This window comes from Salmo trutta, chromosome 18 (assembly GCF_901001165.1).
Source record: "Salmo trutta chromosome 18, fSalTru1.1, whole genome shotgun sequence".
NCBI classification, from domain to species: domain Eukaryota; kingdom Metazoa; phylum Chordata; class Actinopteri; order Salmoniformes; family Salmonidae; genus Salmo; species Salmo trutta.
Genome location: NC_042974.1, coordinates 13545756 through 13566151, shown reverse-complemented (window position 1 = coordinate 13566151; position 20396 = coordinate 13545756). Strand labels below are relative to the sequence as shown.

Below are 20396 nucleotides of genomic sequence, written 5' to 3'. Positions count from 1 at the left end.
GTTTGGACATACCTACTCATTCTAGGGTTTTTCTTTACATTGTAGAATAATAGTGAAGACATCAAAACCATGAAATAACACATATGGAATCATGTAGTAACCTAGAGTGTTAAACAAAAACATTTTTTTTTATATTTGAGATTCTTCAAAGTAGCCACCCTTTGCCTTGCTGACAGCTTTGCACATTCTTGGCATTCTCTCAACCAGCTTAACCTGGAATGCTTTTCCAACAGTCTTGAAGGAGTTCCCACATATGCTGAGCACTTATTGGCTGCTTTTCCTTCACTCGGAGGTCCAACTTATCCCAAACCATCTCAATTGGGTTGAGGTTGGGTGATTGTGGAGGCCAGGTCATCTGATGCAGCACTCCATCACTCTCCTTATTGGTCAAATAGCCCCTACACAGCCTGGAGGTGTGTTGGATCATTGTCTTGCTGAAAAACAAATTCTGGTCCCACTAAGCCCAAACCAGATGGGATGGCATATCGCTGCAGAGTGCTGTGGTAGCCATGCTGGTTAAGTGTGTCTTAAATTCTAAATAAATCACTGACAGTGTCACCAGCAAAGCACCCCCACACCATCAAACCTCCTCCATGTTTCACGGTGGGAACCACACATGCAGAGATAATCCGTTCACCTACTCTGCATCTCACAAAGACACGGTGGTTGGCACCAAAAATCTCAAATTTGGACTCATCAGACCAAAGGACAGATTTCCACCAGTCTAATGTCCATTGCTCGTATTTCTTAGCGCAAGCAAGTCTCTTCTTCTTATCGGTGTCCTTTAGTGGTGGTTTCTTTGCAGCAATTTGACCATGAAGGCCTGATTCATGCACTCTCCTCTGACCAGTTGATGTTGAGATGTGTCTGTTACTTGACCTCTGTGAAGCATTTATATTGGCTGCAATTTCTGAAGCTGGTAACTCTAATGAACTTATCCTCTGCAGCAGAGGTAACTCTGGGTCTTCCTTTCCTGTGGCGGTCCTCATGAGAGACAGTTTCATCATATCGCTTGATGGTTTTTGCGACTGCACTTGAAGAAACTTTCAAAGTTCTTGAAATGTTCCAGATTGACTGACCTTCATGTCTTAAAATAATGGACTGTTCTTGCCATAATATGGACCTGGTGTTTTACCAAATAGGGCTACCTTCTGTATACCACCCCTACCTTGTCACAACAGAACTCATTGGCTTAAAAATAAATAAATAAATAAATAAATAAATATATATATATATATATATATATATAATATCCTTTATTTAACTAGGCAAGTCAGTTAAGAACACATTCTTATGCATTAAGAAGGAAAGATATTCCACAAATTAACTTCGACAAGGCACACCTGTTCATTGAAATGCATTCCAGGTGACTACCTCATGAAGCTGGTTGATAGAATGCCAAGAGTGTGCAAAGCTTTCATCAAGGCAAAGGGTAGCTACTTTGAAGTATATTTTGATTTGTTTAACACTTTTTGGTTACTACATGATTCCATGTGTTATTTCATAGTTGTAATGTCTTCACTATTATTCTACAATGTAGAAAATCGTAAAACAAATTAGATTGTTAGATAGTTTTTTTTGAAACACATTGTGCCGCTGAGACTCTGGGCTCTGATTGGAGAGGCTTCTTTGGAGTCTCAACCAATTAGCCTTCAGGAAAAGACACAAAACAGTGCTCTAGCTGGGGCATCACAGAACTGTCATTTTAGCTAGAACAGGACTGATCTAATCTGATGAGGATCAGCGGGGGGGGGGGGGGGGGGGGGGGGGGTGAGGAGGACAGGTGAGGAGGACAGGAGAGGAGGACTCGAGAGGACGACAGGAGAGGGCGACAGGAGAGGAGGAGGAGAACTCACGTGGTGCTGCCCCATCTCTGGAGAGTTGTCCGCACTGGAGCCGTAGTCTGAGGCATTTCTTCTGTGAGTCGGGAAGAACTTTTGCCCAACAGGAGAAGAATAATGGATACTTTACTTTTACTTAATTCCTAACTTCCTAGCGTCTGCAATCACTTAATCTTACCCCAGAGTACACAGTCTACTCTGTCGTGGTGCACCGTCTACTCTGTCGTGGTGCACCGTCTACTCTGTCGTGGTGCACTGAACACACAGATGACTGAAATGTCCCAGGTGCTGGGCGCTCTCTCGTTTAGGAAGCGGTGTCAGGGTGGCTCAGTATGAGAGCTGAGGGTCAGGGGTTTCATAAGGCGCTCAGTCACTTCACTCTGCCTTACTGAACACTGTGGTCAGAGCCAGCTGACACACCTACTCTACCTCATAGCTCTACTGTGGTGGGCTCTGGTTAGGGGGACGTGAGGTATGTTAATGCTCCAGTATGTGTTATTAGTCCTCCCCCCCTCCTGCAGGGCTGAGCTGACATAAGTTGCACCCATGGTGTGTCTCCAGTTCTTCATGACCGTTAAAAAGACCCCGTCCAGTTCAACACCGTTCCCCACCTTGGACTGGCCTGACACTACACAAAATGAAAATACTGATCTAAACCGTGTGGGTGAGCTGTCCAAGATGAAACTCTCTTTAAGCCATGCACAACATGTTGCTGAGGACATGAAGAAGGGGAGGAGCTCACTGTGGCCTTGTGTTCCAATGGGAATGAAGAGGAGTAATAATAACAGAATGTTCTAAATTTGCCTATAGCAAAGAGAACAATCTGTTCACATGAATGAGATCTTCCATTTCATACTTGCTATGGGTGTTCTCTAATCTTGATCTCTACCTCAGGCAGGTTCCACTGGGATCTGGAGCCATCTCTAAGGTAGTAGTACGTCAGTCCTCTGTCATCCAACGATTTGATCCACTGTTACCACACACACAATGACAAAGACTTCTGGTTAAATATTGACTTTCCTGAACCTTTCTGGAAAAAACGTAGTGCATATTACATAGTGCATACACTTACGACATCTTCTAGTCTAATAGCATGACGGTGCATTTAGCCGTGATATTCCTTCAAGCTGAGTGGCACGGTTTACCCGAGACTGCATTCCTGGACAGCTCTCGCTTGAAAAGTACATTTTTATCTCAAATGAGACTAACCAGAATAAATCAAGTCTAAATGAAGAAAGTCTGTGTACCTGATCAGGTGAGTGTCTGTTGGAGAACACCCAGGTCCCATCAGGGTCTATGTTGAGGTTCCAGCCCGTCGGGGCGCTCCTGTCCAGGCTGGCCCTGGGGATGACTGCCCGGGTCACATGGCTGGGGGTGTAGTCCTTAAGGAAGGAGTGAGGGGTCACAGGGGACACAGCCAACAACTCCTCTTCTGGTAGGTCAACCTCGGTTGGGTAGTCATCTGCTGGGTAGTCCTCCTCAGGCAGGGGAGGCTGTACACACACACACACACACACACACACACACACACACACGCGCGGTGTGTAAACAGACACATGCACACACCCATACGCATGTACACAGACAGAAACACGTTGTGAGAATGTTACATTCAGTGTTCTACTTCAAAACAGATGGAGACCAGGACAATGGATGACTTTCCTTCTAGCTTCCTTTTACCTTTTCAAAGATCCTCATTTCAACTGAACAGTTTAAACAGCTTTCAGATTTTTCTTTCACAAGCCTCTTTAGAATGGTGAAAACTCAACAATGCAGGTTTGCAAAAAGTTCACAATGAGGTCAATGTGGGAATGTACAGAATGCCTACTAGTTTGAGGATAATTACATAATCATGAGAACCAACTTTCTGCTATGTACTGTAGGTGTAGGACTTAGCAGGAGGATAATTACATAATCATGAGAACCAACTGTCTACTATGTACTGTAGGTGTAGGACTTAGCAGGAGGATAATTACATAATCATGAAAACCAACTGTCTGCTATGTACTGTAGGTGTAGGACTTAGCAGGAGGATAATTACATAATCATGAAAACCAACTGTCTGCTATGTACTGTAGGTGTAGGACTTAGCAGGAGCTTAAACTTCATTAAAAAGATGAGCGTATTATTTGTAGATGTCCCATGAGGAAACTAAAATAGACTGGGTGTCTAAGTGGAGCAGGCCTTACCGGCCCTTCCTCCAGAGACCGGAGCCCACTCAGAGGCTCCATCAGAGGGGGGTAGGGGCACTGTGGCTCTGGGGGCTCCCAAGACGTCTCCCCCGAAACTGGGTTGTAGAAGTACTGGCGGCCGCTGGTCACATCCAAACACTGCTTCCAGTCAGAGGTCCATGCAGGGGGGGAGGTGGAGGTGGGGGACAGGGAGGGGAACTGAGAGGAGGGCGAACACACAGACACCTCGGCTGGAGCCTCAGGGTCTATGTGGGGGTTGTCCCAGGTGGTCTGCCCGGATACGGGGTGGTAGTAGTACTCCCGTCTACTCTCCTGGTCAGTGTGCACCTCCCATCCCTTACAGTCCAGGTATGGAGGAGTGCAGGGAGGGGAGAAGGCTGAGGGAAGGGACTCAGAGATGTTTCTGCCGAGCTCCGCTACATTGACGTACACAGCGTTCTGGGCACTCTCCTTGACCTATGGGAAGAGCAGATAATATGGGGCCAGAGGTCAGCTGGAAAAGTTTCGAACTACAGTGTGACACCAAGAAGTTTAGAACACTGTCTGATGCCAGATCTGTTTGCGCTGTCTTGACAATAAACTTACAGCAGGAACACAAACTGATCTGGGACCAGGTTGAGGCTAAGTGACACTGAGTCACTCTAGATGGTCAAAATGCTTCATGCAACAGAGAGCCAAGCCTGTGAACAACATAACCAACATTAACTTTAGTCTATCACCTCTACAGACAGTCAGTTGGTTCTGTGTAGATAAAAGTAGTTGTTTTTTTCTGGAGGAACAAGAGGCTTATAGCACTCAGTAAGAGGGTGACAGAGCAGATCAGAGACGGTTTTCCGGAGCAGTCAGCTCAGGAAGTAAATTCTAAAGCTGAAAAGAGAGCATCAAGCTCCAGACCACAAACCAACGCCTCATTTGTGTCTAAATTTACAGACGCCCACTATTACTACACATATTACCCCTCAGGAGACTGAAAAAAATTTGACATGGGTAGTCAGATCCTCAAAAAGTTATACAGCTGCACCATCGAGAGCATCCTGACTGGTTGCATCACCGCTTGGTATGGCAACTGCTCGGTATCCGACAGCTTCTAATCCCAAGCCATTAGACTGCTAAATAGTTAATCAAATGACTACCCAGAATATTTGCATTGTTCCCATTTTTTATATTGCTGCTACTGATTGTTTATTATTTATGAGAAATCGCTTTACCTCTACCTACATGTACATATTACCTCGACTAACCTGTACCCCCGCACATTGACTCGGTACCGGTAACCCCTGTATATAGCCTAATTATTGTTATTTTATTGTGTTGCTTTTTTTCTTATTTTAGTTTATTTATTTTTTAGCAAATATTTTCTTAATTTAAAAAAATCCTTCATTGTTGGTTAAGGGCTTGTAAGCATTTCACGGTAAGTTCTACACCTGTTGTATTCGGCACATATGACAAATCAAATGTGATTTGATTGATTACCCAGTTACCTAGCTTTTTCCAGCAGAAATTTGCTTCCTGTAACACAAACTCAAAAAAGTTCTGGAACACTAAAGTCCATGGAGAATAAGAGCACCTCCTCCCAGCTGCCCACTGCACTGAGGATAGGAAACTCTGTCACCACCGATAAATCCTCTATAATTGAGAATTTCAATAAGCATTTTTCTACGGCTGGCCATGCTTTCCACCTGGCTACCCCTATCCCGGTCAACAGCACTGCACCCCCCACAGCAACTCGCCCAAGCCTTCCCCATTTATCCTTCTCCCAAATCCAGTCAGCTGATGTTCTGAAAGAGCTGCAAAATCTGGACCCCTACAAATCAGCCGGGCTAGACAATCTGGACCATTTCTTTCTAAAATTATCTGCCGAAATTGTTGCAACCCCTATTACTAGCCTGTTCAACCTCTCTTTCGTGTCGTCTGAGATTCCCAAAGATTGGAAAGCAGCTGCGGTCATCCCCCGCTTCAAAGGGGGGGACACTCTAGACCCAAACTGCTACAGACCTATATCTATCCTACCCTGCCTTTCTAAGGTCTTCGAAAGCCAAGTCAACAAACAGATTATCGACCACTTCGAATCCCACCACACCTTCTCCGCTATGCAATCTGGTTTCAGAGCTGGTCATGGGTGCACCTCAGCCACGCTCAAGGTCCTAAACGATATCTTAACAGCCATCAATAAGAAACAATACTGTGCAGCCGTATTCATTGACCTGGCCAAGGATTTCGACTCTGTCAATCACCACATCCTCATCGACAGACTCAATAGCCTTGGTTTCTCAAATGACTGCCTCGCCTGGTTCACCAACTACTTCTCTGATAGAGTTCAGTGTGTCAAATCGGAGGGCCTGTTGTCCGGACCTCCGGCAGTCTCTATGGGGGTGCCACAGGGTTAAATTCTTGGGCCGACTCTCTTCTCTGTATACATCAATGATGTCGCTCTTGCTGCTGGTGAGTCTCTGATCCACCTTTACGCAGACGATACCATTCTGCATACTTCTGGCCCTTCTTTGGACACTGTGTTAACAACCCTCCAGACGAGCTTCAACGCCATACAACTCTCCTTCCGTGGCCTCCAACTGCTCTTAAATACAAGTAAAACTAAATGCATGCTCTTCAACCGATCGCTGCCTGCACCTGCCCGCCCGTCCAGCATCACTACTCTGGACGGTTCTGACTTAGAATATGTGGACAACTACAAATACCTAGGTGTCTTGTTAGACTGTAAACTCTCCTTCCAGACTCACATCAAACATCTCCAATCCAAAGTTAAATCTAGAATTGGCATCCTATTTCACAACAAAGCATCCTTCACTCATGCTGCCAAACATACCCTTGTAAAACTGACCATCCTACCGATCTTCGACTTCGGCGATGTAATTTACAAAATAGCCTCCAATACCCTACTCAATAAATTGGATGCAGTCTATCACAGTGCCATCCGTTTTGTCACCAAAGCCCCATATACTACCCACCACTGCAACCTGTACGCTCTCGTTGGCTGGCCCTCGCTTCATACTCGTCGCCAAACCCACTGGCTCCAGGTCATCTACAAGACCCTGCTAGGTAAAGTCCCCCCTTATCTCAGCTCGCTGGTCACCATAGCAGCACCCACCTGTAGCACGCGCTCCAGCAGGTATATTTCACTGGTCACCCCCAAAGCCAATTCCTCCTTCCAGTTCTCTGCTGCTAATAACTGGAACGAACTCCAAAAATCTCTGAAACTGCAAACACTTATCTCCCTCACTAGCTTTAAGCACCAGCTGTCAGAGCAGCTCACAGATCACTGCACATAGCCCATCTATAATTTAACCCAAACAACTACCTCTTCCCCTACTGTATTTATTTTGCTCCTTTGCACCCCATTATTTCTATTTCTACTTTGCACTTTCTTCCACTGCAAATCTACCATTCCAGTGTTTTACTTGGTATATTGTATTTACTTCGCCACCATGGCCTTTTTTTGCCTTTACCTCCCTTATCTCACCTCATTTGCTCACATTGTATATAGACTTATTTTTCTACTGTATTATTGACTGTATGTTTGTTTTACTCCATGTGTAACTCTGTTGTTGTATGTGTCGAACTGCTTTGCTTTATCTTGGCCAGGTCACAATTGTAAATGAGAACTTGTTCTCAACTTGCCTACCTGGTTAAATAAAAGGTGAAAAAAAAAAACCTACAGACACTGACTCTGCATTGCCAAAACTGGAGGTGCAACAGGGATGTACAAAGTTCACCACTCAACAAACTGAAACTGTACTGCTTCACAATACTGCCGAGGCATTCATATGTGACATTGTCTTCCATTTAGGTGGGGTGTTCCAGTGAAAAGAAAGATTAATGACAGCTGTCCACATGAAATATGCAAGCAAGGATGGGTAGGTTATTTTCCAAAGTAATCCGTTACAGTTAACGGTTACTTTTCCAAAATGGTAAATCAGTATATGTAACTTTTGGATTACCCAAACTAAATAACGTAATCTTATTACTTTTCCCTTAAATGGCATTAGAAGAAGAAGAAGACAAAAAATATCCATCAAACGCATTTTGTGTGCCATCATAGAGGTCTCTGACTTCTGGTCGACTCTCTCAGGTGGAATACATTTTAACTTGCGCCTTTGTTTGATGCTGATTTGAATGTCATTGAGAAAACAGAAAGGTGTCAATGTATTTCTCAAACATCCTTTCTGAATTTAACTGTAATCCAATAAATATTTGTAGTTTTTCAAAAGTATCTGATTACAGTAGTTTTGTTTTTTGTAATCGGATGACATGTAATCAGTTACTCCCAAACCCTGTATGCAAGGCCAATATTCAGGTTTCATGCAACAGTTTCACAATGGTTACTGACACAATGGTTACTAACTGAAGCCAGTCAAAAAACTATGTCAAGAATGCTTACATGACTCAAACAGCTGACTGAATATAACTTCAAATACCTTTTATTCTTCCTCTTATCTGGAACCCACAGTTATAGAAAGTTCCAGTATTTTACCGTATGAAGCACAAAACGCAAATCTGAGTATGTAAGTATAGACCTAGTCAAGGCCAATACACATGGTAAGGATTGTCGAGTTAACCTTGATAGCCTAAATGTTAGTCTTGTTGTCATTGTTGCAGCTGCCTTAAGTAATTGCTCCTCTGGGATAAATAAAGTTGTTTTAATTTAATTAATGAGAGAAGTAAATGAGTGTCCATCCTTCCAGTAAACATTGGCACACTCACTGATACTACATTGCCAGAGGCCAGAGCCTCACCTGTTCCAGAGGCCAGAGCCTCACCTGGAGTCTCATCTGTTCCAGAGTCTCACCGGGAGTCTCATCTGTTCCAGAGGCCAGAGCCTCACCTGGAGTCTCACCTGGAGTCTCACCTGTTCCAGAGTCTCACCGGGAGTCTCACCTGGAGTCTCACCTGTTCCAGAGGCCAGAGTCTCACCTGGAGTCTCACCTGGAGTCTCACCTGTTCCAGAGGCCAGAGTCTCACCTGGAGTCTCACCTGGAGTCTCACCTGTTCCAGAGTCTCACCGGGAGTCTCACCTGGAGTCTCACCTGTTCCAGAGGACAGAGTCTCACCTGGAGTCTCATCTGTTCCAGAGTCTCACCAGGAGTCTCATCTGTTCCAGAGGCCAGAGTCTCACCTGGAGTCTCATCTGTTCCAGAGTCTCACCTGTTCCAGAGGCCAGAGTCTCACCTGGAGTCTCATCTGTTCCAGAGTCTCACCTGTTCCAGAGGCCAGAGTCTCACCTGGAGTCTCACCTGTTCCAGAGGCCAGAGTCTCACCTGGAGGCTCACCTGTTCCAGAGGCCAGAGTCTCACCTGGAGTCTCACCTGTTCCAGAGGCCAGAGTCTCACCTGGAGTCTCACCTGTTCCAGAGGCCAGAGTCTCACCTGGAGTCTCACCTGTTCCAGAGGCCAGAGTCTCACCTGGAGTCTCACCTGTTCCAGAGGTCAGAGTCTCACCTGGAGTCTCACCTGTTCCAGAGGCCAGAGTCTCACCTGGAGTCTCATCTGTTCCAGAAGCAAGAGTCTCACCTGGAGTCTCAGTAAAAAGCCCATCTATCTACCTACCTCATCCCCATACTGTATTTATTTATTTATCTTGCTCCTTTGTACCCCAGTATCTCTACTTGCACATTCATCTTCTGCACATCTATCATTCCAGTGTTTAATTGCTATATTGTAATTACTTCACCACATTGGCCTATTTATTGACTTAACTTACCTCATTTGCACTCACTGAATATAGACTATTTGTTTTCTTTTGTTCTACTGTATTGTTGACTGTATGTTTTGTTTATTTCATGTGTAACTCTGTGTTGTTGTATGTGTCAAAGTGCTATGCTTTATCTTGGCCAGGTCGCAGTTGCAAATGAGAACTTGTTCTCAACTAACCTACCTGGTTAAATAAAGGTGAAATAAATAAATAAATAAATCTGTTCCAGAGTGCAGAGTCTCACCTGAAGTCTCATCTGTTCCAGAGTCTCACCTGGAGTCCATCTGTTCCAGAGTTCAGAGCCTCAACTGGGCCAGAGTCTCACCTGGAGTCTCATCTGTTCCAGAGGCCAGAGTCTCAACTGAAGTCTCATCTGTTCCAGAGGCCAGAGTCTCACCTGAAGTCTCATCTGTTCCAGAGGCCAGAGTCTCACCTGGAGTCTCACCTGTTCCAGAGGTCAGAGTTTCAACTGGGCCAGAGACTCACCTGGAGTCTCATCTGTTCCAGCGGCCAGAGTCTCACCTCCTGTATCCCATGAGAGGTCTCTGCCTGACTTTATGACTCCTGGGAGGTCCCCCTGGGAACACTACTGCCTATGATGTCCTCATCATGGCATTGTGAGAGTGCTCTCCCTCTCCATCTCCCCCTCCCTCCCTCAAATTCAAAGGGATTTATTGGCATGGGAAACGTGTTTACATTGCCAAATCAAATGGAATAGGCAAGGAACAATGGAAATAATCAAGTGAAATATACAAAATGAACAGTAAATATTACACACTAAAATAATGGAGGCATTTCAAATGTTATATTATTGGCAATGTACAATGTTGTAACAATGTGCAAATAGTTGAAGTATGAAAGGGAAGATAAATTAACAGATACATATAGGTTTAATTTACAATGTTGTTTGTGCTCCACTGGTTGCCCTTGTTGCAACAGATCACAAATCTTGCTGCTCTGGTGGCACACTGTGGTATTTCACCTAATAGATATGGGAGTTTATCAAAATGGGGTTTGTTTTCAAATCCTTTGTGGATCTGTGTAATCTGAGAGAAATACAGTGCATACATTTGGAAAGTATTCAGACCCCTTGACTTTTTCTACATTTTGTTACAGCCTTATACTAAAATGGATTAAATAAATTTTGTTCCACGTCCATCTACACACAATACCCCATAATGACAAAGCAAAAACAAGTTTTTAGAAATTTTCGCAAATGTATTAAAAATAAAAAACAGAAATACCTTATTTACATAAGTATTCAGACCCTTTGCTATGAGCCTCCACATTCGAGCTCAGGTGCATCCTGTTTCCGTTGATCAGCCTTGAGATGTTTCTACAACTTGATTGGAGTCCACCAGTGGTAAATTCAATTGATTGGAAATTATTTGGAAAGGCACACCTGTGAAGATGGGGGAATCTTCCAGAAGGACAACCATCTCTGCAGCACTCCACCAATCAGGCCTTTATGGTAGAGTGGTCAGACAGAAGCCACTCCTCAGTTAAAGGCACACGACAGCCCGTTTGGAGTTTGCCAAAAGGCACCTAAAGGACTCTCAGACCATGAGAAACAAGATTCTCTGGTCTGATGAAACCAAGATTGAACTCTTTGGCCTGAATGCCAAGTGTCACGTCTGGAGGAAACCTGGAACCATCCCTACGGTGAAGCATGGTGGTGGCAGCATTATGCTGTTGGGATGTTTTTCAGCGGCAGGAACTGGGAGACAGGATCGAGGGAAAGATGAACGGAGCAAAGTACAGAGAGATCCTTGATGAAAACCTGTCCAGAGCACTCAGGACCTCAGACTGGGGTGAAGGTTCACCTTCCAACAGGACAACGGCCCTAAGCACACAGCCAAGATAACGCAAGAGTGGCTTCGGGACAAGTCTCTGAATGTCCGAGTGGCCCAGCCAGAACCCGGACTTGAACCCGATCGAACATCTCTGGAGAGACCTGAAAATAGCTGTGCATCGACGCTCCCCATCCAACCTGACAGAGATTGAGAGGATCTGCAGAGAAGAATGGGAGAAACTCCTGAAATACAGGTGTGCCGAGCTTGTAGCTTCATACGCAAGAAGACTCAGGGCTGTAATAGCTGCCAAAAGTGCTTCAACAAAGTACTGAGTAAAGGGTCTGAAAACGTATATAAATGTGATAGTTTTTTAAAAACCTCTTTTTGCTTTGTCATTATGGGGTATTGCGTGTAGATTGATGAGGGAAAAAAACTATTGAATCCATTTTAGAATAAGGCTGTAATGTAACAAAATGTGGAAAAAGTCAAGGGGTCTGAATACTTTCCGAATGCACTGTATGCGTCTCTAATATGGTCATACAGCTGGCAGGAGGTCAGGAAGTGCAGCTCAGTTTTCACCTCACTTTGTGAGCAGTGTGCACATAGCCTGTCTTCTCTTGAGAGCCAGGTCTGCCTACGGCGGCCATTCTCAATAGGAAAGCCATGCTCACCGAGTCTGTACATAGTCAAAGCGATCAGGTATTCTGCCACTGTGTACTCTCTGTTTAGTTTGCACAGTTTTTTTTATAAATATTCTCCCTGCTCAACCAACCACTGGATTGAGGAATGGTGACAGGTCTGAAACCTATTTAGGGCAATGGTCGGAAGGCAGATATGTATAGTAATGGGTAAATTTGACCATTTCATGTTTTGATCAGACATGGACTCGGTGCACCATCTAGTTTTTTAAATGTTTTTTTTATTTTTTTTTATTTAACTAGGCAAGTCAGTTAAGAACAAATTCTTATTTACAATGACGGCCAACCCCGGCCAAACGCTGGGCCAATTGTGCGCTGCCCTATGGGACTCTCAATCACGGACGGATGTGCTACAGCCTGGATTCGAACCAGGGACTGTAGAGACACCTCTTGCACTGAGATGCAGTGCCTAAGACCGCTGCACCACTCGGGAGCTCAATAACATCATTATTGATCTCATTATCACCACAAGGTAATCAATACACATGACTAGACAGACAAGAGAAAGGAAATGAGAGAGCTGCATCATTGATCTCTCTGATTGTGAAATGCCCCCACCCCTGCCCACTGGAAAGAGATATCTACCCACAATAAGCACACACTAACCAGATGTTTGTGGGGTAAAATGTCAGTGTCACCAATAAAAATAAACTACAGGCTTAACCCTCAATCTACCCATTACACCAACACCCACAGTAAGCAGCACACAGTGAATTCAATACCTATATGTGAGAAACTATGGTTTTGTGTTGGCAAATGTGTCAACTAACAACTAGCAAAACTCTAACCTCAAGTCTACATCAAGAGTGCTTAACGGAGCTATGTGCTAAACATACTGAAGCAGGCATTGCTTGTGTTATTGAGCTTACTCTCTGGGGTTGACTTACACTGCAGCACAGGAAAATGAAGTTGAGCTGAAGCAATATATCCTCAGTAGGGTGAGACTAAGTAGACTAAACAGGAAGTAGGAAGGTGATAACAAGGTAGACGTAAATACTGTCAATGTTGTATATACTGAACAAACCCAACACACTCTGATCTCTATTCTGGACAGCATAGTTTTACTGAGGCTGTACTGTTGCATCTAGATATACAGTATAGTGTACAGTTAGTTCTGGACCTACCTGGGCTGGTATTGGGAGAGCCAAGCTCCCCCGGGCCCGGTACCCATGCCGGGGCTTTGCATAAAGATCCACCATGTTTATGTAATCCCAATGAGTAGAGCCATATAATCCTACAGCTGACTAGAGCACAGCTACACTAGCTATCACAGGACTGAACTGACAGGAGCTGAGGCAGGCAGGCGGGCACACACACCCTAACACACACATCCTCTCAGACCAGCTGTGTCTGCTGGTGACCAATGACAGTTAGAGATTCCTTGAAAAAAATAACTGCCTTTTCTGTTACAATGACAGGGGGAGGGGGTTCAGAGAGAGAGAGAGAAAGCTAAGATAATAGTGAAAAAAACCTTGGTTTATCTTCTTTACGAAAAAAGAAGGAACTTGATCTAGTCCACTGTCCTCACTGCTACAACTATGGTTTGGGTTACATCTTTGAACATCATCGTCTGTAATCACCCTGAAAGTAACTATAACAATACTACTAAAGTATGGTTTTAAAATCAATGACAACAAATCTGAAATGTACACAGCAAAACACAATTATGCACTGGAGAGAGGTGAAATGTACACATTTCAGGGGAAAACATCTCTGTAAAAGTACACAAGGATAAACCCAGATTATCTGAAGTTCTGCAGAGTTGGTGAGTGCTTGAATTGACACAGGAAACGTTAGTGAAGGGATCAGACTGTTGTATCTGCTGCCTGTCTGATGCCTTTGGCCAAAATGAACCACCCCAACCAATAGTATCATATTAACACCTCAACCAATAGTATCATAATAACACCCAAACCAATAGTATCATCATCATAATAACACCCCAACCAATAGTGTCATAATAACACCCCAACCAATAGTATCATAATAACACCCCAACCAATAGTATCATCATCATAATAACACCAACCAATAGTGTCATAATAACACCCCAACCAACAGTATCATAATAACACCCCAACCAATAGTATCATAATAACACCCCAACCAATAGTATCATCATCATAATAACACCCCAACCAATAGTGTCATAATAACACCCCAACCAATAGTATCATCATCATAATAACACCCCAACCAATAGTATCATTATAACACCCCAACCAATAGTGTCATAATAACACCCCAACCAATAGTATCATAATAACACCCCAACCAATAGTATCATAATAACACCCCAACCAATAGTATCATCATCATAATAACACCCCAACCAATAGTATCATAATAACACCCCAACCAATAGTATCATCATCATAATAACACCCCAACCAATAGTATCATAATAACACCCCAACCAATAGTGTCATCATCATAATAACACCCCAACCAATAGTATCAAAATAACACCCCAACCAATAGTATCATCATCATAATAACACCCCAACCAATAGTATCATCATCATAATAACACCCCAACCAATAGTATCATCATCATAATAACACCCCAACCAATAGTATCATAATAACACCCCAACCAATAGTATCATCATCATAATAACACCCCAACCAATAGTATCATAATAACACCCCAACCAATAGTATCATCATCATAATAACACCCCAACCAATAGTGTCATAATAACACCCCAACCAATAGTATCATCATCATAATAACACCCCAACCAATAGTGTCATAATAACACCCCAACCAATAGTATCATCATCATAATAACACCCCAACCAATAGTATCATCATCATAATAACACCCCAACCAATAGTATCATAATAACACCCCAACCAATAGTATCATCATAACACCCCAACCAATAGTATCATCATCATAATAACACCCCAACCAATAGTATCATCATAATAACACCCCAACCAATAGTATCATCATCATAACACCCCAACCAATAGTATCATCATCATAATAACACCCCAACCAATAGTATCATCATAATAACACCCAAACCAATAGTATCATCATCATAATAACACCCCAACCAATAGTATCATCATCATAATAACACCCCAACCAATAGTATCAAAATAACACCCCAACCAATAGTATCATCATCATAATAACACCCCAACCAATAGTATCATCATCATAATAACACCCCAACCAATAGTGTCATAATAACACCCCAACCAATAGTATCATAATAACACCCCAACCAATAGTATCATCATCATAATAACACCCCAACCAATAGTATCATCATCATAATAACACCCCAACCAATAGTGTCATAATAACACCCCAACCAATAGTATCATCATCATAATAACACCCCAACCAATAGTGTCATAATAACACCCCAACCAATAGTATCATCATCATAATAACACCCCAACCAATAGTATCATCATCATAATAACACCCCAACCAATAGTATCATCATCATAATAACACCCCAACCAATAGTATCATCATCATAATAACACCCCAACCAATAGTATCATCATCATAATAACACCCCAACCAATAGTGTCATAATAACACCCCAACCAATAGTATCATCATCATAATAACACCCCAACCAATAGTGTCATAATAACACCCCAACCAATAGTATCATAATAACACCCCAACCAATAGTATCATCATCATAATAACACCCCAACCAATAGTATCATCATCATAATAACACCCCAACCAATAGTATCATCATAATAACACCCCAACCAATAGTATCATCATCATAATAACACCCCAACCAATAGTATCATCATAATAACACCCAAACCAATAGTATCATCATCATAATAACACCCCAACCAATAGTGTCATAATAACACCCCAACCAATAGTATCATCATCATAATAACACCCCAACCAATAGTGTCATAATAACACCCCAACCAATAGTATCATCATCATAATAACACCCCAACCAATAGTGTCATAATAACACCCCAACCAATAGTATCATCATCATAATAACACCCCAACCAATAGTGTCATAATAACACCCCAACCAATAGTATCATAATAACACCCCAACCAATAGTATCATCATCATAATAACACCCCAACCAATAGTATCATCATCATAATAACACCCCAACCAATAGTATCATCATCATAATAACACCCCAACCAATAGTATCATCATCATAATAACACCCCAACCAATAGTATCATCATCATAATAACACCCCAACCAATAGTATCATCATCATAATAACACCCCAACCAATAGTATCATCATCATAATAACACCCCAACCAATAGTATCATCATCATAATAACACCCCAACCAATAGTATCATCATCATAATAACACCCCAACCAATAGTATCATCATCATAATAACACCCCAACCAATAGTATCATCATCATAATAACACCCCAACCAATAGTATCATCATCATAATAACACCCCAACCAATAGTATCATCATCATAATAACACCCCAACCAATAGTATCATCATCATAATAACACCCCAACCAATAGTGTCATAATAACACCCCAACCAATAGTGTCATAATAACACCCCAACCAATAGTGTCATAATAACACCCCAACCAATAGTGTCATAATAACATCCCAACCAATAGTGTCATAATAACATCCCAACCAATAGTATCATCATCATAATAACACCCCAACCAATAGTATCATCATCATAATAACACCCCAACCAATAGTATCATCATAATAACATCCCAACCAATAGTATCATCATAATAACACCCCAACCAATAGTATATAATAACACCCCAACCAATAGTATATAATAACACCCCAACCAATAGTATATAATAACACCCCAACCAATAGTATCATAATAACACCCCAACCAATAGTATCATAATAACACCCCAACCAATAGTATCATAATAACACCCCAACCAATAGTATCGTAATAACACCCCAACCAATAGTATCACTATAACACCCCAACCAATAGTATCATAATAACACCCCAACCAATAGTATCATTAGAACACCCCAACCAATAGTATCATTAGAACACCCCAACCAATAGTATCATTAGAACACCCCAACCAATAGTATCATTAGAACACCCCAACCAATAGTATCATAATAACACCCCAACCAATAGTATCATCATCATCATTATAACACCCCAACCAATAGTATCATTATAACACCCCAACCAATAGTATCATAATAACACCCCAACCAATAGTATCATCATCATAATAACACCCCGACCAATAGTATCATAATAACACCCCAACCAATAGTATCATCATCATGATAACACCCTAACCAATAGTGTCATAATAACACCCCAACCAATAGTATCATCATAATAACATCCCAACCAATAGTATCATAATAACACCCCAACCAATAGTATCATCATCATGATAACACCCTAACCAATAGTGTCATAATAACACCCCAACCAATACTGTCATAATAACACCCCAACCAATAGTATCATCATCATAATAACACCCCGACCAATAGTATCATAATAACACCCCAACCAATAGTATCATCATCATGATAACACCCTAACCAATAGTGTCATAATAACACCCCAACCAATAGTATCATCATAATAACATCCCAACCAATAGTATCATAATAACACCCCAACCAATAGTATCATCATCATGATAACACCCTAACCAATAGTGTCATAATAACACCCCAACCAATACTGTCATAATAACACCCCAACCAATAGTGTCATAATAATACCCCAACCAATAGTATCATCATCATAATAACACCCCAACCAATAGTATCATCATCATAATAACACCCCAACCAATAGTGTCATAATAACACCCCAACCAATAGTGTCATAATAACACCCCAACCAATAGTGTCATAATAACACCCCAACCAATAGTGTCATCATCATAATAACACCCCAACCAATAGTGTCATCATCATAATAACACCCCAACCAATAGTGTCATAATAACACCCCAACCAATAGTATCATCATCATAATAACACCCCAACCAATAGTGTCATAATAACACCCCAACCAATAGTATCATAATAACACCCCAACCAATAGTGTCATAATAACACCCCAACCAATATTATCATAATAACACCCCTGACCCTGTATCTAGTATGCTTACCCCTATACATTTCTACCTCCATCACTCCAGTATCCCTGCACATTGTAAATAAGGTATTGGAACTGACCCTGTATGCTGACTTACTTTCACATCGTTGTGATGTTGAACTAGCTCCTGAAGGAGATGGTTGAAGAGGAAACATTGTTGTGATGTTGAACCAGCTCCTGAAGGAGGAGATGGTTGAAGAGGAAACATTGTTGTGATGTTGAACTAGCTCCTGAAGGAGGAGATGGTTGAAGAGGAAACATTGTTGTGATGTTGAACTAGCTCCTGAAGGAGGAGATGGTTGAAGAGGAAACATTGTTGTGATGTTGAACTAGCTCCTGAAGGAGGAGATGGTTGAAGAGGAAACATTGTTGTGATGTTGAACTAGCTCCTGAAGGAGGAGATGGTTGAAGAGGAAACATTGTTGTGATGTTGAACTAGCTCCTGAAGGAGGAGATGGTTGAAGAGGAAACATTGTTGTGATGTTGAACTAGCTCCTGAAGGAGGAGATGGTTGAAGAGGAAACATTGTTGTGATGTTGAACTAGCTCCTGAAGGAGGAGATGGTTGAAGAGGAAACATTGTTGTGATGTTGAACTAGCTCCTGAAGGAGGAGATGGTTGAAGAGGAAACATTGTTGTGATGTTGAACTAGCTCCTGAAGGAGGAGATGGTTGAAGAGGAAACATTGTTGTGATGTTGAACTAGCTCCTGAAGGAGGAGATGGTTGAAGAGGAAACATTGTTGTGATGTTGAACTAGCTCCTGAAGGAGGAGATGGTTGAAGAGGAAACATTGTTGTGATGTTGAACTAGCTCCTGAAGGAGCAGATGGTTGAAGAGGAAACATTGTTGTGATGTTGAACTAGCTCCTGAAGGAGCAGATGGTTGAAGAGGAAACATTGTTGTGATGTTGAACTAGCTCCTGAAGGAGGAGATGGTTGAAGAGGAAACATTGTTGTGATGTTGAACTAGCTCCTGAAGGAGGAGATGGTTGAAGAGGAAACATTGTTGTGATGTTGAACTAGCTCCTGAAGGAGGAGATGGTTGAAGAGGAAACATTGTTGTGATGTTGAACTAGCTCCTGAAGGAGGAGATGGTTGAAGAGGAAACATTGTTGTGATGTTGAACTAGCTCCTGAAGGAGGAGATGGTTGAAGAGGAAACATTGTTGTGATGTTGAACTAGCTCCTGAAGGAGGAGATGGTTGAAGAGGAAACATTGTTGTGATGTTGAACTAGCTCCTGAAGGAGGAGATGGTTGAAGAGGAAACATTGTTGTGATGTTGAACTAGCTCCTGAAGGAGGAGATGGTTGAAGAGGAAACATTGTTGTGATGTTGAACTAGCTCCTGAAGGAGCAGATGGTTGAAGAGGAAACATTGTTGTGATGTTGAACTAGCTCCTGAAGGAGCAGATGGTTGAAGAGGAAACATTGTTGTGATGTTGAACTAGCTCCTGAAGGAGGAGATGGTTGAAGAGGAAACATTGTTGTGATGTTGAACTAGCTCCTGAAGGAGGAGATGGTTGAAGAGGAAACATTGTTGTGATGTTGAACTAGCTCCTGAAGGAGGAGATGGTTGAAGAGGAAACATTGTTGTGATGTTGAACTAGCTCCTGAAGGAGGAGATGGTTGAAGAGGAAACATTGTTGTGATGTTGAACTAGCTCCTGAAGGAGGAGATGGTTGAAGAGGAAACATTGTTGTGATGTTGAACTAGCTCCTGAAGGAGATGGTTGAAGAGGAAACATTATTGTGATGTTAAACTAGCTCCTGAAGGAGACGATAGCCATATTTTGTAAAGCCTCTAATTGCCCTAAAGGAGAATAATCAGACCCTTCTCTTATAGCCTTGAGCAATGCTACAAAGCAGCCATCTGCCTGATGACTTCACTGCTTTAGCAACCATCCAATAAAACAATGGAGGAGCAAATTGGGGCCCAAAATCAGGCCACAAAAACACAGTCGGCCTATTAATGGAGTCTGATTCCTACCCGTTACATCACTCCTCATGGCCCAGAATCCTGGATTACACCAGAGAC

The 20396-nt window shown here is 42.4% G+C and overlaps 1 protein-coding gene across 4 annotated transcripts in view; it reads right to left on the bottom strand.

Annotated features, from left to right (window-relative positions):
• The window catches only part of LOC115152865 (rho GTPase-activating protein 27), a 42114-nt gene that overhangs the window by 5308 nt on the left and 16410 nt on the right, over nt 1-20396 (bottom strand). For 3 of the 4 annotated variants that reach the window (XM_029697752.1, XM_029697753.1, XM_029697755.1), the window contains 4 exons: nt 4031-4489; nt 3089-3334; nt 2731-2811; nt 1857-1934 (listed from right to left, as the gene is read on the bottom strand). In XM_029697752.1, coding sequence (XP_029553612.1) covers nt 1857-1934; nt 2731-2811; nt 3089-3334; nt 4031-4489 — 864 coding nt within the window. Of the gene's footprint in view, nt 1-1856; nt 1935-2730; nt 2812-3088; nt 3335-4030; nt 4490-13354; nt 13615-20396 lie in introns of those variants that run through there. The other variant, XM_029697754.1, reaches the window with a different exon arrangement.